The sequence below is a fragment of the Xyrauchen texanus genome, chromosome 6, assembly GCF_025860055.1.
Source record: "Xyrauchen texanus isolate HMW12.3.18 chromosome 6, RBS_HiC_50CHRs, whole genome shotgun sequence".
NCBI classification, from domain to species: Eukaryota; Metazoa; Chordata; class Actinopteri; order Cypriniformes; family Catostomidae; genus Xyrauchen; species Xyrauchen texanus.
In genome coordinates this window covers 6,490,131-6,515,822 of record NC_068281.1, presented here as the reverse complement: position 1 = coordinate 6,515,822, position 25,692 = coordinate 6,490,131, and the positions used below count along the sequence as shown (strand labels likewise).

At 38.0% G+C, this 25,692-nt stretch overlaps 1 protein-coding gene across 6 annotated transcripts in view; it reads right to left on the bottom strand.

Annotated features, from left to right (window-relative positions):
• Window positions 1-4,109: 4,109 nt before the first annotated feature.
• LOC127645036 (supervillin-like) overlaps window positions 4,110-25,692 on the bottom strand; it is a 65,304-nt gene continuing 43,721 nt past the window's right edge. For 4 of the 6 annotated variants that reach the window (XM_052128545.1, XM_052128546.1, XM_052128541.1 and 1 more), the window contains 24 exons: window positions 24,417-24,552; window positions 22,804-22,851; window positions 22,044-22,124; window positions 20,397-20,544; window positions 19,783-19,878; window positions 19,561-19,641; window positions 19,172-19,352; window positions 18,904-19,076; window positions 18,658-18,813; window positions 18,080-18,216; window positions 17,810-17,957; window positions 17,567-17,712; window positions 17,194-17,369; window positions 15,971-16,118; window positions 15,592-15,889; window positions 13,734-13,888; window positions 13,550-13,652; window positions 10,380-10,587; window positions 9,958-10,091; window positions 9,054-9,209; window positions 8,818-8,961; window positions 8,547-8,671; window positions 7,342-7,497; window positions 4,110-4,963 (listed from right to left, as the gene is read on the bottom strand). In XM_052128545.1, coding sequence (XP_051984505.1) covers window positions 4,877-4,963; window positions 7,342-7,497; window positions 8,547-8,671; window positions 8,818-8,961; window positions 9,054-9,209; window positions 9,958-10,091; window positions 10,380-10,587; window positions 13,550-13,652; window positions 13,734-13,888; window positions 15,592-15,889; window positions 15,971-16,118; window positions 17,194-17,369; window positions 17,567-17,712; window positions 17,810-17,957; window positions 18,080-18,216; window positions 18,658-18,813; window positions 18,904-19,076; window positions 19,172-19,352; window positions 19,561-19,641; window positions 19,783-19,878; window positions 20,397-20,544; window positions 22,044-22,124; window positions 22,804-22,851; window positions 24,417-24,552 — 3,421 coding nt within the window. In that variant the 3' untranslated portion in view covers window positions 4,110-4,876. The remainder of the gene's footprint in view (window positions 4,964-7,341; window positions 7,498-8,546; window positions 8,672-8,817; window positions 8,962-9,053; window positions 9,210-9,957; window positions 10,092-10,379; window positions 10,588-13,549; window positions 13,653-13,733; window positions 13,889-15,591; window positions 15,890-15,970; window positions 16,119-17,193; window positions 17,370-17,566; window positions 17,713-17,809; window positions 17,958-18,079; window positions 18,217-18,657; window positions 18,814-18,903; window positions 19,077-19,171; window positions 19,353-19,560; window positions 19,642-19,782; window positions 19,879-20,396; window positions 20,545-22,043; window positions 22,125-22,803; window positions 22,852-24,416; window positions 24,553-25,692) is intronic. The other 2 variants (XM_052128542.1, XM_052128544.1) reach the window with 2 other exon arrangements.

The following is a 25,692-nucleotide window of genomic DNA, read 5'->3' as shown; positions in this document are numbered from 1 at the left end:
TGTGGGAGATTAACGTGTAGTAAGGTCAATCTAGTTTTATAAATGTCAATTTGCTTAAATCTCTGTATCTAAATGCCATAGCCTACATGAAATGTTTTAGTGTTGACTGAACAACTGATCCTGTTAATAGATTGAATTTATTGTTCTTGTGTCGAAAATAACACTGTCTTAGCAGCCACAAAATAAACTGTACTGTACAAAAACAACTACATGCAATAAAAATAAACATATTTATTTGGACATACATTATAAACATTGAACACAAAAGTTCATTATTAAAAGCACTGCACAAATTAATTTAATTGATACTGAATTAATCTCCACACTGGTTTCCAAATCACCTTTACCCCTTAAGGGAAGACATGCACATTGTGCAAAGACACTTAAAAGAAAGTGAACTGCAGGCAGGAAAAATGCAGGAAAGAGTAAAATCATAATAAAATTCATTTTATTATGATTTTATATTAAATTATATTAATTTCAGTTCCTTTTTATAATCAGTAATAATGCCAAAACATGTGAAGCATTCACAAAGGCCAAAGCTGAATAGAAATTAACGAGCCCACAAAATGTCAAAAAAGACATCTTTCAACGTTTAAAAAGCATGAATTTAACCGCATGACATGCTAGCCAACTGGAAATTCCACCCACCTTGCAACATACAGTGGACTCGCTGAGAATATTGTGGATTAGCTAGAGCCTTAGAAATTTATAATCAGAACAGAGGAGCGAGACAGGACGACAGTTCTTAATTTCAGTAAGGTCTCCTTTTTTTAGGTAGGAGATTAATGACATCTCTATGGCTTCTCAAAGGCAACCTGCCTTTGCCTAAACTGTCATTAAGCACTTGTAATAGATCCTCCCCTACTTCTGTCCAAAACGATTTATAGAATTCAACTGGTATGCCATCAATCCCTTGCACTTTCCCAGACCCCATGCCTGGAAGGGCCTTAAGCAACTCCCCCAGGGTTAAAGCACCTGAGACCTCTGCATTTGCTCCCTCTGTCACTTGAGTCAACCTGTCGAAAAAGGCACTCCCAAAACCCATCCTGCTCCCAACTCCCTCTTGCATAAATTCTCATAAAAACCACAACCATTTTTGCATGACTAGGCAAAATTATTCCAGCCTCAGTATGCAAAGCATACAATAAATAAAAGTTTTTGTCAATTTTTCTTCAAGGCTAAATAAATATTTAGATGGTGCATCCATCTGTTCAATACTTATTAAAACGCCAGCATACACTCTGGGGCTTGGTTTGATTTAAAAAGAACGAACACAGTACCATATTATGATCAGAAAAATGAATCTGCGAGATGTAACCACTTTTAAAAATACCCAGCTGATTAAACCATCAAACCTGTCCAATCCATCAATAGATAAAACATTATCACAAGCGTGAGCCCTGTCTGTTTATCATGAACATTTCTCCAAATATCACTTAATTCATGCATACTGATAATCTTAATTAGATGCTCACGTGAAGGCATATGGAGCTCAATATGATTTCTATCAATCCAATTTTCTGTACAATTACTGAATTTCCTCAGTACTATAAATTTGTGAATTAGAATCAAGTGTATCTAGAAAAATTCTCTCCACAGCTGAAGTTCATGCATATACACAAATACTGTAAAAACAAAATCATGATTTTTTAAATTGCTCTAACATTTAAGATTCTTCCTTTCACAATTTCTTTAACTTGATAAGACATTGAACTAAAAAACTCTTAGTTTAATTAAAAGCTACTTTATCTGACCTCTTTCGTTTCAATGGCACCTTAAACACTGTTTGCTCCAACTCAATTTCATTACCGCCAACTTCCCGAACATTCCTCATTTCCAATTACATAGTCATTTTACCACTTGAATCACCTATGTCTCTGCCATTTTAAGATCATTTGCATGATTTGTATCTTTTATTGCTTACTCCCATCTAAACAGATCCATTATCCATGATTTTGGCCAAATTAATTCCTGCATTATCAGTCACCTGCGCTGCCTCTGACTCTACCCAGCCAAGTTAGCATCAGGTTCATCAGTGGGTGGCTCAACAGAGTTGCTTGTATTGTCCCCATTCGCATTAGACAAGCAATCAATTTTCTCGTATTTTTTTATTGGGACAAGCACCGACCAGGTGCTCCAATTTACCACAGTCGAAGCACTTGATTTTGTCAGTGGTTATAAAAACCACAATCAAAATCCTCCACGTGTAAATCAAGCACCAGGTCTAAATCCACGTAATCTTTCAAAATCAATCTTTCTAAAGGACACAATGTGTTTCAATAATGGATAGTCACAGTCAAACCCAACTGGAATTTTTATGATTGAGGAGACTGGATTTCCATAGAGACAATGCTTGAGATAGAATATCGTCGTCACTCATAAATGGGGGAACATTTGAAAGAGTAATTTTTTAACGGTAATGACAGTGGAAGAACCAACCAAGGAGTGAGGGCACCATCAAATACAATTCCCATTTGAGCAACATCATTTGCCTCATCTACTGAAATATGAAAGATTACTGTAGCACTATTCATTCTAGAAGCAGACAGGACATTCTCATGCCCCACAACTTCACCCAAACAACATTCCTCCACTCTCACCAAAGATGCCACCTTTACTCCATGACGTTGCAACCTTGTGCACTTGAGGATGCCATGGTTCACAAACACAGGAAACAGAACGGCCCAATCCACAAAACCCCCTACAAGCTCCCCAACGTGCCTATTCTACTAAAAAGCAACACATAATCATAAATTTAAAACAAACCAAATAGGAACCAAGATATAAAGAGTAGAAAACTCATCCAAAGCACAAGAGTCACAACTCACACTCACAATGCGCCATACACTCACTCCCAGCATACACTCTGAAAGAGAAAGTTTAACATCTTCTCAGTTTCTCTCTGATATGAAAAATTATGACTGCAGACATCATGAGCATCAGGGATACAGAGTCTTCAGTCAACATTGCTTTACCTGCAAAACAGTTTCTAACATTATTCTCAAAAGTCTGGAAAGATAATTTTTTTAATGCAATCACTGAAGCACAAGTTCAGTTTAAAGTTTAACTGGTCCAGCATTAACTTTTGTACCGTGAACGTCGCTAATTAGAGACAACAGTCAGGACAGGAGCCTCCACTGCATCTGAAACAAACACAAAAAACAGTAAAATAAAAATCAACAGCAAATTTGCAAAAAACACCTAAACAGGGTCTACACAAAATTTTAATTAAGAATTTCCATGATTTTACAAGTCATTCATGATATTGAAATATGACAAACTGGATGAGGATTTAAAAAAATAAAAAAAATAAAAATAAATAAATAAATAAATAAATATATATATATATTATAGATATCACTCACAAGGAGCAATTCCTAGCATAATAGTTTGATTAAAATAAAGCAAAAAGCCTATATGCTTGTTACTAGAAAAATATATTACTAGGAAATAATATCAACAAGCCTAATTCTTAGTCCTCTCAATATCAGTGCGTATATTAGATCAAAAAAGGAAACTACACTATAGAAACTTTAATTTTCTCAATATGAATATAAGAACATGAATGACAATAGTCTCCTACAAAAACAACTCCCTCATTAAACTCACCTATAACAGATACTCACAATATCATCCATCTCATGTTTCTGTAGTTGTTCGTACTCTGTTGATTCCACTGTCTGTCTTCTGCAAGTTCTTCAGTGTTATAGAGAAGGTTTCAGTATTGATCTCTATTGAATGCTATCCTTATATGGACTGTAAGGTTTTATAACTCTAGGCTCCCTTATAAAACGCACTATATTTTCTGCTTTACCATTCATCCAGACCAATGTATTAAACTGTGGCAGTTCATCAGTTGGTATATCCAGTGTAACACAACCTCCTGTCAGCACAAACACAGAGTACTCATCACTGGACACTGAGGAAGAGAAAATGTACACGAGTACTCATCATGCAAGTGAATGGAGACCAGACCATTGTAGCTCCAAAAATCACACAAAGGAAACAGAATTAATCCATAAGACTCCAGTGGTTAAATCCATATCTTCAGAAGCGCAGAGATTTTTAATAAGACATACTTGGACAGAAATTATTTTGATATGCTTTATTTACTATTTCTTTTATCACAAAGAAAGTCTTTGAAATGCAGACTAGTGTGTGTTTGGTATAGAAACTGTACACAAAAGCAAGGCACTATACTGTACATGTAAATTAAAGTCATTTCTTTCTCTCCTCCAATATTTCTATGCTGTCTGAATATGAACAAACATGATGCCACTCACACATCACCACCTCCACAACCACAACCATACAAAGAAACAACAAAGAAAAACAGACATTGCATGTAAACTCCTCTTGAATCATAACAAGAATATTCTAAGACATATGACATCACACATGATTTGTAATGGTTTCCTACTAATTTATACATTTTAAATTATGCAAACATTGACACACATAACAAAATCTTAGCCCAGATCAGACCAAATGCACCCCCAGAATATTGAAAAGGGAGGTGAACAAGATAACCAGTAATTACAGGTGTTGAAAGACAGGTTTTGTTTTAGATGTTACAAAACACGTAATGCTAACAGATTGCACGTTATAAATCCTGACATGTGCATAAACGTGATGAGACAAACCCACATACACACATCAACTCCACGGACTTAATAAATACATCAAAAGTGGACACCACAGCAGGTGCATCTGTAGATCCTAAAGTGACCTTTGACCTGACCATTTACCCTGTTCTCAAGTGCGCAAACGCCTCCCTTAACCAAAAGAGGTCAAACTGCTGAGGTGATTGCAGAACCGGTGGTCATGGTGGAAATTGATAATTTTGTCATGATGACAGCTTTTTGTCAGGTTTCTAAAAGAGTCCTTTGGCTTTTTTCAGGTTTACTTGCTTCCATCCAGGCAAAGCGTCAAACTCTTCCCTCTTGATGTCTAACACACTCTGAGAACACAGAAAAATCTAACTGAGAGAAGTGAGACACACAAGTACAAATATGTACTAATATTCATATATATATGCAACACATTCAGCTTCAGGAAAGGGGTGAGGGAAAAGGGTTGCAGTAACACTGTGGCCTAATTAGGTGTGATTAGAAGAATCTAAAGTCAAGTCATTTTGAAAATGAAACAAAGTATGTAGTGACAAATTCACAGCCATTCAGAACATATTTGACGTTTAATATATCCCTAAGCACAGCAAGATTTTGGATCAATTAGATTTCATTGTGGGCAGGCCTCCAAAAATGTACAATCATAAAAACATTGATGTACATATACTGAAAGTCACCTCAGTGTCTTGTACTGTTCATCCCTAGAAAACTGTTAGGCTCTAATATAATCTGTACTGTTAATCTTTAGTAGTACCTTTACTAATATAAACAGCTGTACTATTTGTCATTCATATTACATTGTTCTTCCCTAGAAGTGGCTGTTCCGTTCGTCCCTAGAAGTAGCTTTACTGTTTGTCCCACTCATCGCTATTAGAATTTGTACCATTGTTCCTAGTAGTGTCTTTGCTGTTCATTTGTTGTAGTAGCAGCTGTACGGTTCGTCCCTAGGAGGAGCTGCTGTACGGTTCGTCCCTAGGAGGAGCTGCTGTACGGTTTGTCCCTAGGAGGAGCTGCTGTACGGTTTGTCCCTAGGAGCAGCTGCTGTACGGTTCGTCCCTAGGAGCAGCTGCTGTACGGTTCGTCCCTAGGAGCAGCTGCTGTACGGTTCGTCCCTAGGAGCAGCTGCTGTACGGTTCGTCCCTAGTAATATTTGAACGGTTTGTCTGTAGTAAGAGCAGCTGTGCCGTTCATCCCTAGTAGCAGCTGTACTGATCATCCCTAGTTGCATCTGGTACTGTTTGTCCCTTGAAATATATGTACTGTATTAGTGGCAGCTTTACTTTGTGTCCCTAGTAGTATATGTACAGGTCATTCCTAGTAGTATTAGTATTGTACATCACTAATAATATTTGTACCGTTTGTCTCTAGAATTAGCTTTACTTTTCACTAGGGTGCACCAATCGATTGGCCACTGATCTAAATCGGCTGAGCTTCATCTTATGTCCGTGCTTGGCAACCAGCCAATCGTGCCTAAAATCAGGGCTGACCTTTTTTCAGCATGCAGGGAATCACACATACACTGCTTTAATGAATGAGAGCTTTCTCAGCCCTTGATGCATGACAGTGTGGCCACTGGAGGGTGAATTGTTGGCTATTCTAAGTATTCACGAATTCAAACTTTCAGACATGCTGTTATTCAGACGAGTATGCAGGTTTGTTTTTAAAATGTGTAAGAATTACGCATGTATGAATATTAAGTTGGCCATTTTCTAGAGTCATTACAGTAGCAATTCTGACTCGCTGCACTGAGTGGATAAAGAGACTGCAAACGGGTATAAAAGAGAGTTAAACAACAAATAAACATGCATATACAAATCCACATATACTTGATGTAACATGAGTCGTGACAATCAGATCATGAGCACTTTCAGCTTCACTCCCTTCAATATGCTCCCTGGCGGTGCCAATCAAACATGCACACTCTCCAGGTGCTCTCAATATCTCAGTCACTCATATTCTGTGAGGATCCAAATTTAAATCAGATTAATGTTGGTCACATTACCACAAATTTACCATACATTTGCCAACTCTCATTGAAAATGAATAACTTTGGATTGCATTATCGCTGTAGATCACGGTCAACATGAATGCATATCTGAACACAAGAAATTTCCACAGAACATACAATTATTACTTTGCTTTAATGTATCACACCTAGTTAGGACACATTGCGACAAGTTCTCAGAAATGTGAAAAGTACTGCTGGAAAAGAAATAGTATTTGAAACCTATGTGATGAGTATATTTTCAGATTCTGTTTATATGTGCATGCATGTGTGTTTTTTAATTTAGGTGTCAAAGTGCTCCTCAGGTTTCAGCTGAAGAAAGATTGGACTAGAGAAGTTGTCCAAAGGAAGGAAGACAAAAGGAAACAAAGCATAAAACAAGTGAGGCAGTCAGTGAATGGTGCTCAAGTAGTCACCATAGAAACAATCTATCCCTGTGACATCAGTCGATGTCAGAACAAAAACACTTACCTACACAGAATTCCCTAAAGCCCAGCCTAGAGTCAGAACGGCAAAACATCAAATTCTCAGACATAGTAATTTATTATGAAAAGATCTACATATACATTTAGGCATTTGAAAGAAACTTATCCAAAGCAACTTAAGAGTGCACTCAAGGCACATTTTTATCAGTCCATGCATTCCTTGGGAATCAAACCCATGACTTTGTTATTGCTAGTGCTCTACCAGGAGTGTGTGGCTTACCTCAAAGTCTTCCTCTGACAGGTACAACTCGAGGCGCAGGGGGTCGACGCCATGGGGAAGGGGGCGAGTTTGCAGTGTTGCGAGAGGATAAATGCTCTGACTGAGTCGAGCCAAAACATCCTCCACTAGAATTATCTGATTACACACCTCTGCCTCCTGCACACAACACAAACACTGAATATGTTAATGTCAACACTACTTCAAAAAAATGTCCAGGTTAAATTCCAGTTAAACTCAATTGACAGCACGTGTTGATTACCACAAAAATATATTTTCAACCCGTCACTCCTTTTCTTTAAAAACAAAAAGCAAAAATCGAGGTTGCGTTTACAATTGAAGTGTATGTAGCCGATTTCTGGAGGGTTTAAAAAGGCAGAAATGTGAAGATTAGAAATTTATAAAAGCACTTGCTTTAATTCTTCTGTTTAAACTCATGTATTATTTGAGCTGTAAAGTTGTTTAAATCGTAACTTTTACAGTTGTTTTAGGGCAACAGAGTTGTTATGGCTATAAATTTACACAGAAAAGTTAGCAAGTGACGTTATCACTCTAAAGTCATATTTACAAGCACATATTGTCTTGTGGCTATACTTTTGAAAAAGTGAGTATTTTAATGTTCAAAAATTAGCCTCAATTCACTTCCATTTTGAGTGCCTCAATGTAACCTGCATTTTTTTCCTTTTATTTTTAAGAGGGATGTCAAAATAAATTGTGGTAATCAATATTATGCTATAAATGCTGTCGATTAAGCTTAAATTGTATTGAACCCAGAATATTCCTTTAAGACAAACCTGTGTAGAAACACAATGCTTTAGCATTTTTAAAGATTTTTTTTTAGCACACTCTGATGTTTGAACAATGTCTACAGGCTACATAGCTTACTAACAAATTTGACATAATTACAAAATAAATAGCACACAAAATATTTGGTCAAATAGTTTTTTAAAATATATATAAAAAATAAAACAAATAATATATAGTAACATTTAAAACGGACATTTACCCTAACCCAACCATCTTGGACCTTTGACGCAATGCATTCCGGAAATGCCTGACCCAATAAAGATGCATGCAATGCACACATTTGCCGCCTACTGTATGGAACAGCCTTCACATCCGTAGCGTGCCTATGATGACTAAAATGCTGTCTATGTAGACAGCTTACAGACTATGTGTCTCTATAAAGTATGAGAGAGTAGTCTCACCCTCTCTGTGATTTCAGCAATATCCTCTCTGTGCTCCCAGCTGGGGAACATGTTTGTAAAGGTCAGAGGCTCCAGTCCAGCATGGATCAGATATGACTTCTGAGGCTTCTTCTCGTTCTTTTCTGCTAGACGAAGAGAAGTGTCCATTATCAGTCTCTAAGAGGTCTGATAGATTTCTGTAATTTTCTGTTGAATAATGTCTGGTGTGTTCTTTCTACTATGCTGGAAAACCTCACTCAAACAATTATTGGCTAATAAAGCAGTCAACCACCTCTGCAGTACTGCAGCACGGTTTCCATGGCACACTTTCTGTCGGAGTCCCAGCGGATGCGGGCAGAACCGGTACTCTCTGTATCCTGTGGCCACCAACCTTGCCACAGGTAAACTTCATGATAGTTATCCACCAGGAACAGAGCTAGAAAGGTAAAGAGAGAAGAAGTGATAAGCATGCACCATTATAGTTCATAGTTTCATGTTTTCTGAGAGAATAAGTGTCACTCGGTTTACCTGGTTGAGCGGTGGCGTACAGGTCCTCTTGTAGAAATGGCAGGGAACAAACCAGGTTTGGAGCTCTGGAGGGGTTGTAAAACTCCTGCGCCACAAATTCACCTGAAGAACTACTCAGCTGAAACAGCCGTGGGGTGAAGTTGAACTTGCCAGGGTCTAGAAAAAGGAGAGAAATACAAACATGGAAAGGGAGATTTAAAGGTATAGTTCATCATTTACTCCCCCTCACGCCATACCAGATGTGTATGACTTTCATTCTTTTGCTGAACACAAATGAAGATTTTTAGAAGAATATTTCAGCTATGTAGGTTCATACAATGCAAGTGAATGGGTGCCAAAATGTTGAAGCTCCAAATTGCTCATAAACACAGCATAAAAGTAATCCATGACTCTGGATTTTTTCTGCAGGATAGTCCTTTTTTTACTATCACTCTCCACTTTCATTTTACATTCTTATTTTGTTTTTGGCAATTCGCATTCTTCATACATATCGCCACCTATTGGGATGAAAGGAGAATTTATGATAAAAATGTACTTCAGTATTTACCTGTTTCTCACCCACGCTTATCACAGCGCTTCAAAAGATATGGAGTTAACAATTAAGTCTTTTGGATTAGTTTTATGCTGCCTTTGTGGTTTTTGCAGCTTAAACATGTTGACACCCATTCACTTGCATTGTATGGACCAACGGAGATGAGATTTTCTTCTAAAAATCTTCATTTGTGTTCTGCAGAAGAAAGTCATACACATCTGGGATGGCATGAGAGCGAGTTAATGATGAATTGTAATTTTTGGGTGAACTATCCCTTTAAAGCAGAGAAATAAATAGTCCATTAATCAAACTTATACATTACAATTAAAATATAGAAATACCTTTAGAACAGTTATGACATCATGCGTTTACCTTGAAGCATACAGTCATATGCTTTGCGGTCTTTCCTGCCTAAAGCGTCCCAGAATTCCACTGGTTCACAACCTTCCTCACATTCATGAATGGTCACATTACAGCTGCTGTGAAGTCCCGCCTCCAGTGGTCGCCTTGAAAACAAAGGGAACAAAGTTCAAACTTACGGTTTATCAACTTTTACCAAATGTGTGCAAATGTATATATATATTTATATTCTGTTTGCTAATATATAATATGCATTATATTCCAGTTCAGTGCATAACTTACTGTATATTAAACCGAAGTACAAACACTGAATTGGTACACTTCTGCATTCCATTTATTTATTTATATGATTTATTCATTTGCTAATGTGCACCAAATATGTGCCTTGCTTTTTGTATTTGTATATACATCACATTAAGAGTAGAGACTCTCACTGGTCTTTGATCTTTTCCACAGCGGTTCTAGCTACGTGCCGCGCATGTGTTTGCGCCTTACAGCCATGCCACAGGTAAATCAGAGCTTTGTTGATGTTCAGCAAGACCACTGATGTGCGTGATCGCAGACTGCTGCAGTGACACGCCACTTCCAGCAGGTGGCCCTCTACTGGCACCTCACCACGCACACAGTATAGGCGCCATTCATCTGATACAAAGAGAGGAGGTCAAATACATTCTAATAGAGTACAACCTAAGAAAAATAACACAAAAAAACTAAACTGATATATAAAAACAAATCTAATACAAAAATTTATAAATGAAAGCAAGAGGCGTGAAACAGGCACAAAGGGTTTTTTTTAAAGGAATACTTGTGTTTTGCTTCCAGCACAGTAAATATTGTATGCAGCCTATTTTTTTTTTACACTTATAAAACAGTACACAGTGTATTAATATGGTGAGTTTTTATTCCCTCCAATTTTGTGTAAATATATATACGGAGCCCCTTAGAGAACAGAGAGGAAATGTATTTGCTGAAAACATTTTGCATTCCATCGCAATAGTTTGCTTTCTCTCAATACATTTTGCATTGATGTTGAGCCTGGCTTGGTGCCGCCTCCTGTGGCATGAGTGCCATCTCCTTACATGCAACATATGTTCCAGGCCACCAGAATTGTGGGGTGGACCTGTTGGGGAATAGAGACTTAATCCTTAGACTGTCCTGAGGATTTGGGAAATATTCGGCAATGCGGAAGTGGACCTGTTTGCCTCTGCAGAGATCACCCACTGTCCTCTCTGGTACACAATATCCCAAGCCCCACTATGGGTGGATGCCGTGGCCCACGAAACGCACGTATGATTTCCCCCGGTACGTCTCTTCCATTCTGTCATCACCCAAGTCTGTGAGGACAGGGAAGCGATTTTAATAGTTGCAATGAAGTGGCTCAATCAGTCCTGGTTTCCGGAGATACAGGATGGCCCTCCATGGAAAATACAGCTGGGGAGGGACCCCCTCACTCAAATGCAGGGCGCTGACATCCCAAGCTGGAGCTTTGGAACTTGCAGCTTTGGCCCCTGAATAGAGCTCATCAAACTTGCTGAAATTAGCTCAGTCAGTTATGAACACCATCCTGCAGGCTAGAGCACCATCCACGGGATGCCTCTATGCAATAAAATAGCATGCGTTTGCCAATTGGTACTCTTCATGTGGCAAAGCACAGTGAATTGCTCCATAGCTGAGATCCTCATATTCCTCCAAAAGTGTCTGGATGGAGGTCTTACATTGTCAACGCTTAAGGTCTATGTAGCTACTATCTCGGTATACCATGCCTTTGAGGCTGGCTCAACTATAGGCCACAGCGGTTCTAGCTATGATCTAATCAAAGTTCCTTAACGAGGTGCTTAAACCCCCCCTTTGACCTGCTACAGTCCCAACATGAGATGTGAACCTGGTACTGAAGGCAATCACGAGCCTGCTGAGTTATGTGCCCTCTCTTTAATTACCACACTCCTGCTAGGTGGGTGAAATCCAAGTGCTGTCGGTCGACAGCTCATGTCTGAAATTCTGGCCGGGTCTCTCAAAGGCCACCCTCAAACCCAGAAAAGGCTACATGCCTAAGGTTTTATCTACGCCCTTCATGCCCTTGTAACCTTGGTTCCCTGAGATGAAGGGAATGAGACATTTCGCAAGCTGGACATACTACGGACTCAGAGCTTGAAGGTGCGAGCAAAGCGCTCCTTGACCCTCAGTCAGAAAATTCAAAGGGAATGGTTTCACACCCACTTGTAGGGTCAACTGCGCGCCTAAAGTGGTGGAGCTCAAACATCATTGCCAATCAGAGAATTGGCATTACTGTTCAAGGGCTTCAACTACTGTAACTCAGAGAAGAAAATCCCAATGTGACAGCTTACTGGTGCAATGTCTCATTCCCTTCACCTTTTAGGGAACCAAGGTTACATGCATAACTTGAGATGTTTTACTATAATGAATTAAACATTTTTGTTTGGGCATGTATTTGTGTAAACCATGATAAAAACCTTGGTACTTGAAGCATAAATTAAACAGTGTTACTACAGTTTTTTTTTTTTTTTTTTTTTTTATAGTTTTTTCTGCTAAATTCTTTTTATTACCTTAGTTTTGGTTTTCCTATATTATTACTATGACTTCATAACTAATATTATGGTTAAAATATGGTTACTGTAGTAAAACCATGGAAAGTTTTCATAAGGGATACATTAAACTATTGCAAGGTAACTCCCCCAAAAAATTGAGCATCCACTAAGGGGCTACGGACAAATGTCCTCACTTCGGGTAGTCTAATCGAATTATGGCTACATTTACATTAATCTGGATACATTTGAAAACGTTGTTTTCAGTTTTGAAACACTCTGTCCACTGCCATTTTCAAGTGTTTTCCAAAAATTGCTAGTCCACACGGAAACGTATAAAAACGCTTAAATCCCCTTACAGTGCATGCGAAAAATCCCTGTTGCATGTACAGTCTGAAAAGCAATTGTCTTAAAGTTCCATCGCCAGACACCAATTTAGAGTAAACTTCCCATTGCCTTTATACAACATTCACATTGCATTCCTTCAAAGTAACATTTATCTTTGATAACGCTATTAAAGTGAATATAAATCACAACAGTGGTGCTATAACACAGGCCGCCATCTTGATTGTTTTGGTTGAATGGATCACATGACTGCATCACGTGACAAAAAATACAATCATTTTCAGATATCCGTTTTCCCAGTCCACACTGCATCGTGAATACAGAGTTTTCAAATTTATCCACTTGGTAGAGCGTTTTCAAAAAGCTCAGTTTTCGCTGACATAAATGCCATCTCAGTGTGGACTGAAGGCCAAAACGTAGAGAAAAAGATGCATTAACAAACAAAAACGTATTTGTGTAGACGTGGCCTATAAGTCAAGGAAGAGATCATTTAAAAAAATCATGGTTGATATTGCTTTTGGGTCATTCATCACAGTGTGTGGCACTGTATGTCATTCAAATAGAATGTAGTATATAATTTAAGTATTCCATGCATACAGAAAACTTGCACAGTATGCATCTTTCAAATATAGTATGCAGTTTGCCATTTTGAACATTCTCAAAGAACAGACAGAAATAGGAGTGTTGTAAATATTTGTTTGTTAAAGGAGACTCACTCTGAATGTTCTCCTCTTCCTCTCTCTTCCCTGAATGCACTATCATCCCCCCATTGAAACACTGCAGGAAACAGGGCGGCTCCTTTCCCTGCTGCACCTGCATCTAAATATATATGACACAGAAAGATGGAGTGAGCGAAAGAGAAAGCAGTAAACCTTGTGTAACCAGCATTTCTTTTCCTACCTGAGCTCCTCTCTCCTCATCCAGCTCGACCGTCATCAGCGCTGATGTTCCTTTCTCACTGACAGTGGAGTTTCTGCCCTGCCAGAAGAAATAGCAGCACTTCTCCCTGCCGGGACCTGCACTACGCACCTGAACCAGCTTCTGTCTGCTTCCCACTACACACAGACACAGACATCCAATGACAAACACTTGGAAGAGACCACTGACAGTCTTCTAGCTGCATACAAAGTTTAAAATGGTCATCTTCTATATTTTTGCAGCATTTTTTGCACCTAAAACGTTGTAAAAGTTTTAGATTGATGGTTACACAGACATGACAGTAAGACAAAGGGTCATTATCAAAACATGGTGGCATGTCCCTTGAATAAAAGTAATGGAAAAGACATATTTCTTAAACAATATAAAATGGTTTGACTATATCGTTTCACACAATTAAAAAAAATAAAGAAATATTTTAATGCGTCAGCTGCCTGAAAAAAATGCTTGTTCTCTTCATCTGGTACACCACCTCTTTGACCTACAGTTTTTTTTTTTTTTTTTTTAAACCAATTTAACTAATTTCATAATCACGGTACAGGAATGAGTGCAAGGCCTAACATGTGTGCAATAAAGCAAAACAAAATAAATAATTCATTAATACTTGAAATTTAAAAATAATATTTTGTCCCTTAATTTCATGTTATTGAACTTCCAAGGTCAAAATTCAGAGAAAGAGGCTCTGCATAGAGTGATTTTATTGCAATGCTGAAAAAGTTAGTTACATTTTAACTAGTTTTGTTAAAGGAGATAAAAAAGAAAAAGTTTAGAGAATTTAGAAGGCATTTTAGAGAATGACCCACAAACAGCAAGCTATCTAGCCAGACAGATACTACCATAAATCAGTCAGATCACAGACCTTTTGTGGGTTTGTTTACATTTTAATTTCTGACAGTCAGAGTTTGAACAAATTCTTTCAAGCAAGTTAGTTCACTGTCGGCCATCTTTGTAACACTCTTGATTCCAAAAAGAGAGGCAATTTCCAGTCATGCCAGTGCAGCTCCCATCTACTTGAATGGGGAAATCTCAAAAATGGTTGGTCAAGATTACGATCAAAGAACACATTTCAGCAATCAAATTTGATAATGTTTTAAATCATAAATTGTGCTTCTATTACACTAAAACATGCAATATTCCCAGTTTGTACAGCTAATGTGAATGCATGTTATCGAGTTGATTGACAGGCAAAGTCTGTATTTAAAAGGTGATTGACTCTTAGCTTTAACACGGGACTTCCTTTCTACATCCGTTGGGCACTAGAGCTACTTGGTTGGGCATTCCAATAACTCCCATTCATTTAAATAGAAGTGGCCTGTCTCTACTTAGTCTCTGGTTTGAATTAACCAGCATTCCTTGGCCCATTTTAAAATTCCATTAATGTAAATGTGAATTGTCCTATTTTTGATAATACACTGTGAAAAACAATGATGCATTCATGTCATGCAGAATTACTGTAATTACAAGATGACAACTCGTAGATTCTATTCAGAGCTATTCATGTCCTAAGACCTATTCTTGTATTTTTTTTCCTGTAAAAATCCTTAAAACAAGATCAAAGAGATTTCTCTGAAATTAGTCTACTGATGCACTCTTTATGAAACTTAATGGCCAAATAAAAGCAAATTAAAATCATTGGTAACATCATTTCAGAAATATCAGGCTATAGATTTACCTATTAGAATTCCATCTATGACACACACACACACACACACACACACACACACACACACACACACACACACACACACACACACACACACACACACACACAGATGTAGTTCTATGAAAGCACAAAAACACTTCTCTTGATGCGGTTACTGACCTGCGGCGCTCACCATGTACTTCCATTTCACCACATAAGCGTCTCCCTCGTGAAACTGGCCGATGCTCTGCTTGGGCAGACGGCTGTAGTCGAACTCCAATATGTGCCAGACATTAACACCCACTGTGCTAATCTCCAGTGAGCGCATGCAGTCCTCTGAGCCGTTCTCCACTGGACCGTGCCCTCGACCCACATCCTGACCATCCAGAACTGTACTGATGGGCGACGGCACGACCGGCAGCATCAGCGAGGCATTGTATGCCTGACACTCAGAACGAGAGTCTGCGCTCAGAGACTCCTGAAACATCATCAAGAGAAGAGAGATAAAGAGAAGCGATGACAAGAGAGAAAGAAAGAAAGAAAGCAAGCATCTGGCCACCTTTTGCTGGAAGGGCTGCTCAATGGCATTTTTAGGTGACAACATAGATGCATCTTTCCAGTCCAGAAACTTCTCTTTAAAAAGACTTGTTTCATTATGTTCAGTAAGTCTGCCAAATATAGCCCAGTCTGGACGTCCCTGCCCTTTCCTAAAAAATACAAAATAAAAGATCAGACACCACTATATATATTAATGCATGATTTTATGCACTGCAGCTACACAATTGGCTGAATAGATAATCGCATGGATGACTGTTGGTGCCAGATGGGCTGGTTTGAGTATTTATGTAACTGCTGATCTCCTGGGATTTTCACACACAACAATCTCTAGAATTTACTCTTAATTTATTTTATGTCTTTACACAGTGCTAGACGGATCACAAAACTGAATCCTCCATTGATCTGCATTCAAATCTCAGAAAGTTTTATATCTCAATGTTTTCACTGTGGAGAGTAATTTGTAATTGAATCCTTGCAACTATATCCGTTTTATACTCGTTAAATCCGCCACAGCAGTATCTATAAAATATTTGTATTAATCTTCCAGTTACAATTTATTGTGATTGGCCCATTCTGAACAGCGCTGCCAAAAAGGAACAAGTGCCACTTGATACTGCAGTCTATTCGCTGCCTGATTCGGCAGTGGTCTGTCATAGTGTTTTTCTGAAAATGTAATAAATGTCATTTATGAAATGATTTAAGCAACATGTTTTACGATTTTCTATAATTCAATAACTTTAAGCACCTCTTGGTAAAAATGGCTATTTTCAATGGTAATAAATATGAAAAAAAAAAAAACGTAAAGAATAAATAAAATAAAAATAATGAGATTCATGGCAAAGTTTGAAGTGTGGAAACTGTATATTTATTTTCAAATATTTATTTAAAGTTAAATATTTTGGGTATTATTTCTGTATTTACTTAACTGTTCATTTAGTTTAAAAAAATGTGGTTTAATTATTATTATTTTTTTACTTGTCATTAAGAACAATGAAGTTTGTATATTTTGCAACCTGTTATGTAATGTATTGCAATACTGTAATTATACCGTATACAGAGATAAAAGCATAATGTATTATCACAAAATGAAAATTTGATCCCGGCACAAGGTTTAATTTGGAACAACATGAGGGTGAGTAAATGAATTTTTTGGGGGGGAGAAGTATCCCTTAAATGTATAAAAATTTTACATTATTCAAGTTAGTGAAAATGAGTTGTGTCCACCTTGGTATGAGTGTGTTGTGACCTCCAGGGTCCAGAGGGTTGATGTCACAGTTGGTATAATCAAAGGTTCCATTCCAAAGGTGTTTGGCGAGCTGAAACGCTACCTTCCTCTGTGCCAGTGTGACCTCCTTACCATGCCAGACATACACTTCACTACCAAAATCAAACACTATCACCTACAGATTGAGAAAGGAAAAACATAATGGAAAATATACAATGTTATATATTTAAAAATGCAGCTATTAAAGCAGATTTGTTTATATTAAATTGTACAAGTAACAGGGTATATAAACCATTAAAACATATTTACCCCATAATGATTAATACAAATATTTTAAATGCAATATCTAAAATGTCAATAATGTTGTCTAACCTCTTTCGAGCCCATTAAGGAACTTCGAGGCACTTTTCCCCAGAAATCATCGTCAGGAAGCAGTTTATCATCCACCAGACGGAAGATGCAGTTCGTCTCCACGACTGCACTTTCAAACATCTCATCTTCTTCCGGAGACCCAGCCGCTGTGACCATTAAGCACACAAAACAACAGTTCTTATACTACACATGGATTCCTCAATCCAATAAATGCCACATTGCTGTGCATTTCAGGTGACATACATTGATAGCTGGCTTGTCCTCCCAAAATCTTCCAGAACTCTGCAGCTGCTGCGCTTTGTGAGTTCACGTGTTCTTCAATGGTCTCCACCTGTGCTGCTCGACAACCGAGGTCATGGTTTAACTGGATAAAAGTGGCCAGCTCTGATGCCTGGACAATAATCATACAAATACATTAGTACGTTGATAGACATGTCAAACATGTTAGACAAGACAGCTAAGTAAAATGTTTTATTGAGATCATGTACAACAGTGAATACAAACAGGAAGCACCTTGGCTCTTTCTATGACATTTGAATATTCCCCAATCCAAACGAAACAATGTTCAGGCGTAACCAGTAGAAAGCAGTCTCCACTATTTAGAGAGGACACTCTGGGCTCCACTAATCTGGTCTGGACGTGCCGTCGGCCTAGGGAACATGTATGCACTCATAGTTCAATCCACACAAAATGCACACACTCAAGAGCACACTTGGCTTTACTGATGAAACATGAGCAGAACAAATGTCTGTGTAAATCATCAAACCAGTCTGATGTAAATTAATATAATAATGCATTTATGAACTACACAGGAAATTATTCTGCTCAGGTTTCAAAAATAAGGCACTATGAATGCACTTAAATTCCACAATACATTTAATATTTAAAGTCTCCTGTATCAAACTGTGTCCCAACCAGTCAAAGTAGTGTTGTTTTTTTTCCTGTCCTTACTAAAATTAAAATGCTGTGTAAAGTGACACAATTGCAGCCAATCAGAACATAACGTTTAATATACAGCTTTGTGGGGTAAGGACACTGGACAAATGAGATGTCACTGTTAGGACAAGGTGCTAGTGTGGGGATCAACTGACCTTTGACCTGCATGAGCATGAGTTTCTTGTAGGGAGCTGCGCTGTTATTGGTCATCTGCTCGGAGATACTGACACTGCGCAGACTCACGCTGCTGTAGTTCTCTTTACTGGCTAAACCAGCCAGAGCTGTGTCAGACAAATTCGAGCCCTTACTCACTGTGACAGACATAAAAATCATGTTACATTTGTATTAGCATGTGACAAGCTACAGCATCCACACCCTCCATCCATTGCTCATATACTCACTCTTCTCATGTTTGATTCTATTGCTCTCTAGCAGGCCAATGTTCAGTCTCTGTTCGGTGTACTCGTGTCGGATGTCTTCTCTTGCTGCGAGAATCTTTAAGGGGTTCTTTGAGGCCTGAACGTTACGAGAGGGACGAACGGCACGCTTGTGCTGCACCATTGCTGATGTTAGCCTTGGATTAAAAGATAAGTCTTAAGTTAATATACAGTATATATATACACATACACTATATACATAGGCTTTTTCTATATATAGTTTTAATCTTACTTAGGTGTTTGTTTTCCAAAGATGGCATCAAAGTCTTCATCCAGATGCATTCTGCTGCTCATGCTGCGTGGAATATCAGTCACGTGATGGTAAAACTTTGAAAAGATTTCATCATCCAATCGCATCACTTCCTTTACTGCCTTCTCGGTCACCGTCAATGTCGTCTCCTGCAAACTTGATACTGAGAGATGGAGAGAACAATGAAAATGCGACAGCATTAATGTAGATGTTGTGATGCCAAATAAAAAAGCACTCGAAACAAAGCTCCTTTTCAAAGGTTTAAACGTTAAATGATACCATTTACTCCACTCTCACCTCTATATTGGATACATGACATCCTCCCATAAAAAGTCCACCGATAAACTGAGCAGACCTTCTATCAATCTCACCTTTACTGTTGAGACGGCCCAAAAACGTCTCTAGCTTTTCCAGCTTCTTATCAGACTCCATTTCTGCTCTGGCCTCAATTTCTGTAGCACATCAGGTTTTGTCCCAGTTATTATGCTTCAAAATCGCACTTTCAAAATTTGTGACTTTCCAAGGAGGAAAAAGTATTTGCACACTGGCGAACAGGTCTTTTTTTTGGCAGTATATGTGTGCCTCTTCCTTACCTTCCTGTGGTTTGGAGATAGCTGGCACACTGCTCTTGAGTTTGGCAGAGACTGGTGAAAGAATTGGGCTGATGACTGCAGAGGAAGCAGCAAGACCTGATACAAAGAAAAACAGACAGTCACGAGAGAGACCGACAGAAAGGAAGAAATGGAATGAAAAGGATGTAACAAAGCATTAATATAAAGCAATTATTTACAGTACATGCACAAGAACATTCCCACGTTAGTTGGAATTTTGTCATATTCCAATTAAGAATGAGTCATGTAAATTTGTTGGACCCGACTGAATTAACTAAACCAAAATTCTGGTTTCTAGAAATCCAAATAAGAAAGCCAGAATATGCCTATATTCATTCAAAATCTATGTCACGTTACACCTTATTCAGAATATCCACTGTAATAGAATATTCAGTTATATATGCGCATGTCCAAACAAAAAGCAAGTCTGGGTCCAGTAATCAAAGATACACATTTTTGGAGCGAGGAGAGGACAGATTATTTACAGACGAAAGCAGCAAACAAATCAACATAAGTCTCATGGCCTATGTATTGCAGTTAAATGCAGTCTTGCGAAATATTAGTCAAAACATGAAAAGGAGTCGATTCAAATTAACCTTTTTTCACCATCCTGGCAGCCACTGTATACTGGGTGGAGTCATTGGCCACACCCTTTCCTGTGCTTTGCCACGCCTGCTCTCGAGTCGAAATCATCTGCTTCCTCTCTTCAATGGACATCTGTCCCTCCTCCTCATCTTCAAGTTTCTGATTGGACCATAAATAAAATTAAAATGGGTATAAAATGTAGAAAATAAACCCCCTTTAAGTATTAATCCTGTACATAAAACTAAAAATTTAATTTACTACCAAGGACCAATGATTACAACAGACAGAATGGACCAATTCATTAAGTTGTACAATGTGTACAAGGTCACGGAATCGTACAACACAGGTTGATACTGTATCCTTAAAAACAACAACAACAACAACATTTGAATACAGCTAAATACAGTATATGCACATCCATTTTATATCAGTGTCAAATTCAGAGGGCCAGCAAAGCCTTCTCTGCTGGCCTAACATGCCTAATAAATAGTTTTTCATCCTTTCATTCTCAATGACCTTTTTGTCTATGCATTTTCAATCGCTTTCCAATCCTAAGTCACCTACAAACGAAAAGCAAAAAAAAAAGTTAACGAGTCAGCTGTCATCAAAGCCACCATCACCATTGAGAAAGGAGAAAAGAGGAGGAAAAACAGGAACAGATTCTTAGAAACAGAAAAGGAGGGCTGATTTTCACTTCAAGTAAATTGGTGAGTGCTTTTTGCATTGTTATAGCAACATCAGGAGTTTTCCAAGTTTAAATTAGGCTGGCTGGATCATTCAACGTCGGTTCAAGTTTTGAAAAGTAACCGTGTACCCTTACGAAACAATTTATTGCAAGCAACATTTAAATTCGCAAATAATATTAGATCGATTTTTCCTGGTATTAGCCCTACTTAGTTTTGGCTTTCGTGCATGTACGTGTTTTTAAAATGTCAATTGGTATTATTGCTAGGCTGCATTGTAATGTACGATGTCCATAGGCATAGGATGCCTTATTCATTGTGAATCCGTGTTTTCTTAATGGTATGAATCGCACTGAAGTCCTAGATTTAAAACGAATTGGCCACCACTATTTTACATGAACACTGAAGTCTGTTGAACACATTCATTGAACTTTAAAAGCCAAAGCTAAAAAATGGGCAGTAATCCTTACTAAAAAGCTCTATGTATTTCCATATAAATGTGATTTATGCATTTATGCCACCCACAGTGGTTTAATGAATAAGCATTCCCTGACAAATCTGTTCATTTTGGCTGTGCTGCCCGATTCCATAAGAATCCATTTCCATTTTTTATTTTAGACGAAGAATAATTACATTTCTTAATAAACTAAATTAAACCAACCTTTCACCATTTACTTTGTGTAAGACTGTATAGGATGACCGTAACAGTTTAAGTTATAAACAGGTACGTAGGATCTCTCAAACAGAAACTTCACAAAGAGACCATCAAAACAACTGTCAAAAATGGTGGAAGGACCTATTGATGAATAGATGCATTGAATTTTGTCAATAAAGAATATCTAGACCTTCCAGTCAATTATGTTGACAGAAATGGTACCAAAATGCACACACACACACACACACACACACACACACACACACACACACACACACACACACACACACACACACACACACACACACACACACTCTTACCTGGCTTTGATGTTCTACATATTGGCATTTTGGGGTAGATGGGAGAGGTGGAGGAGAGTAGGTAGAGGAAAAGACAGGCTCCTGCAGAGATGTAGGATGCAGGAAGTGAACAGAAAACACAGGTGAATGAAAGGAAGTAAAAAAACAAAGATTACAGGCCATAGATAAGGACAGACTTAATGGAAGAGCAAACAGATCGGAAAATGAAGTGTGAGATGAAGAAAAATGCACAGACATGAAAGCTTGGAAAGGGCACAAAGCAGCAGAGTCCATCCAGCATTTCAGTTTGAAGCTTAAAATCTGTTTATCGGGGTCACAAATTTTACTTCAGGAGCAAGGAAATCAAAAAACAGCAACAATTTCTATAATGAAACCATTTCAAAATCATTGGCCAAGTGTATTTATTGAATCACCTTTTTCATAAATATTTCTCAGCAACCAAGATGCAAAGAGACACAAATATTAAGTTACCACAACCAACTGAAAGGTCCAGAAATTGTGTAAATCCTTCTTAATATAAGAAAAGTATATTTTTAACAAAAGCTTTCATTCTGAGTAGAAGCAAATGTGTTAATTCAGAGAAAAAGATAAGGAAAGCAGTAGCACCCAAGTCATAAATCCAGTAGTTTAAGAAACAGCCAATAAAATTGCAGTTTATTCTAGGAGCTCAGCCAATCTACCACTAAAGACAAAACATTAAGCCGATTGACTATCAGGGCTTAGTAAACAGCGGAATATAGCCACTGAAGTTGGACCTTACCCATAGCTGCTCAGATGATGCGAACTCACTGATAATGGTCTGCTCTTCCTAAAACACACAGTGGATGCATTTGTGTGTAAGAGAGCGAGCTACAGCTATATAGATACAGCTACAGCTACATGAAAGTGCCGTTTTGGTGCGCAAGACTTAATCTTAAAAGGGATGGTTCACCCAAAACTACAATTTCTCTTATTTACTCACATTCATGCCATCCCAGATGTTTATGACTTTCTTTTGCAGAACACAAATTAAGATTTTTAGAAGAATATCTCAGCTTTGAAGATCCATACAGTACAACGCAGGTGAATGTTGACCAGAATTTTGAATTTCCAACGCTTTTACCCTGAATTTGGGAGTTTTGCAGATTCAAAAGTTCTGGTTACCATTGACTTGCATTGTATGGACCTACAGAGCTGAGAAATTCTTCTAAAAATCTTTATTTGTGTTCAGCAGAAGGAAGAAAGTCATACACATCTGGGATGGCACGAGGGTGAGTAAATTGAGAGAATTTAAATTTTGGGGTGAACTATCCCTTTAAGACAATCTGAAGCCATTCATAGAATCATCATCATTATAATAATTTAATTTCTATGGACCACTTCTGTGGATATGTACTGCATAAATGAACAGGAATGCACAAGTCTGTAGTGATCAATAGCATGCCATAGACGGCATGGTTCTTAGACCTTTCGTTAAAAATAACTTTGAATATTTCTTTTACCTTGGTGAAATCTATTTGTTCCTCAGAAAAAGAGGGGGAGACTTCAGGATTATTGTAACAACGCAAGAACCCACAGAGGTTACAACATGCCCCCAATGTACACTGAAAATTGCTCCGGGTCGGAGAGGACGTAGACAGTGTAACTTCATGTCGCACATTTACAGTACAGTAACTCTTTGAAAAGCATTGGTTATGTACCAAAAATTAGAGGGAACAAAAGTAAAAAAGTGCTCATTATAATGACTGCTTAGACCATTGTAAAAGAGCGCAATAGAGCCCTCCCACCTTTCCTGAAGTAGGTTTCCCATACTTTTTTTTTCCATAGGGATTATATAAAAGTACTCCATAAAAGTTCCAAGTCACTCATGAACCAAACCAACCAGCTCAGAGATAGATCACAACATTACAAACTTTTATTTAGACAAAAGACAAAAAGGTGAAAGACTGTACTTCTTTTGACTTTAATGAGGAAATTAACTCCAATTCCATGAAGCATTGCGAATGATGTAGTCCAACTAAAATATTGATTTCAAGTTGTTGAATCAATATAAAGTACATTGCAAAGTACTCAGATATATACACAAGTTGCTGGAGCGTGCAAGAAGACTCGATTGTGTCATTCACAGTGTGTCATGGAAATGGGCAGTCTCTGCAGAGCACTTTATTTGTGGTTTGTTTGCAGTAGTTCTCTGGTGGATTTTCCTCATCAGGATCATGGGTAGTGTAGTACTTTACCAGGAATTTCACATTGAAATAAGTTCTCGCTAATAATCAATTCCCATTATTCCCATATAAATACTGAACAGGATTTTAATTTCCAGGACCAGACTCTTGCTCTCTATACAGTCTTGACAATTTCCAGATTTTATGTAGCAAGACGGCAGACTCTTACCTTTTTCTTAAAGCCTTGATCCTCCAATATTTGACTACTCTTCTCAGTTTCTGACACCACATCCTGTATAGCTTCCTGTTTCTTGTTTATCCTGTTTTTCCAATCTTCCTCTCCACTCTTCTTCAACATAGCCAACCTGAGAAAGAAACGTTACAAACACCTCACTGTTGTGAACTGAAAACCAACATCGGTAATGCAAAAACCAATAACTGATCAATGACTGTATCAAAATTAAAAATGTAATTGTGCTCTGCTTTCTGAAGAAAAACATGCTGCTCTTTATGCCATTTATACCATTAAGAATACAACATAAAAAATGAAGGGCAAGACTGGCATGATCACTCTTTTTCTTCACCATACAGCATTCAGCATTCTAATACTCCATCACACTTTGTTTTCTCTCTCTCTATCCTCATTTCATCTTGCCCTGCAGAGGAAGGCTGGGAGTTTTAAAATAGAGCCGTCCGTGTTTTCAGCGCTCGCAGGGAGTAGCGATGACCCACATTAATTTATCAGATAAGACAGAAGGAGAACAGCTTCAGTCAGCCTGCAACATCTCAAGCCATCAGCCAGCTCAAACACATTTGTCATAGTTTCTTACAGCGCAATATGCTAATATGCAATGAATGTGCTTTTAACATGCCATAGATATTGGTTTTCATTAGCTAACCCCAATTTTCTCTCTGCAATTTCCCATGGGGTTTTAGAACAGCAGTTTATGATATACGAGTAAAATAAGGTATGATTTTCACATTACTTGAATGTGAAAGTTGCCACATACAGTATGAACTTAACCACTTAAGTACACTACATTTGTAACGCACATAAAGAGTTTGTTATTGGCGAATGACTTCATCATTGACATCACTATTCTAAAAACCTATTCAATATTCCAGAGGTTACCGGTGGCTTGAAAATGCTTATTATTCCAGATTTCAGGACTATAAACTGAATAGCTCTACTATAATTTCTTTGGTAAAAGCAACTTCTGATTGGTGGATCTCGCTTTAGAATTGTGGGTAGTGTAGTACTTCATTGGGAGTGTTGCAACAAGATTTTTTTCTTTCTTTTAAATAAGGATGAAATCACACAGATTTAATTCTACAGAAGCAAACATAATTGCTTAACCTCAGAGTTCACGGTGGGTCACCTTGAAAAGTATGTTGTCACCAAAATAATTTTCTCTATGGAGATTTTGGATATGCAAGCGCACCGTAGTTCTAGAGGGAAGACTAGTAGATGTACATCATCGTGCCATTAGCTAGGTAACTCATAG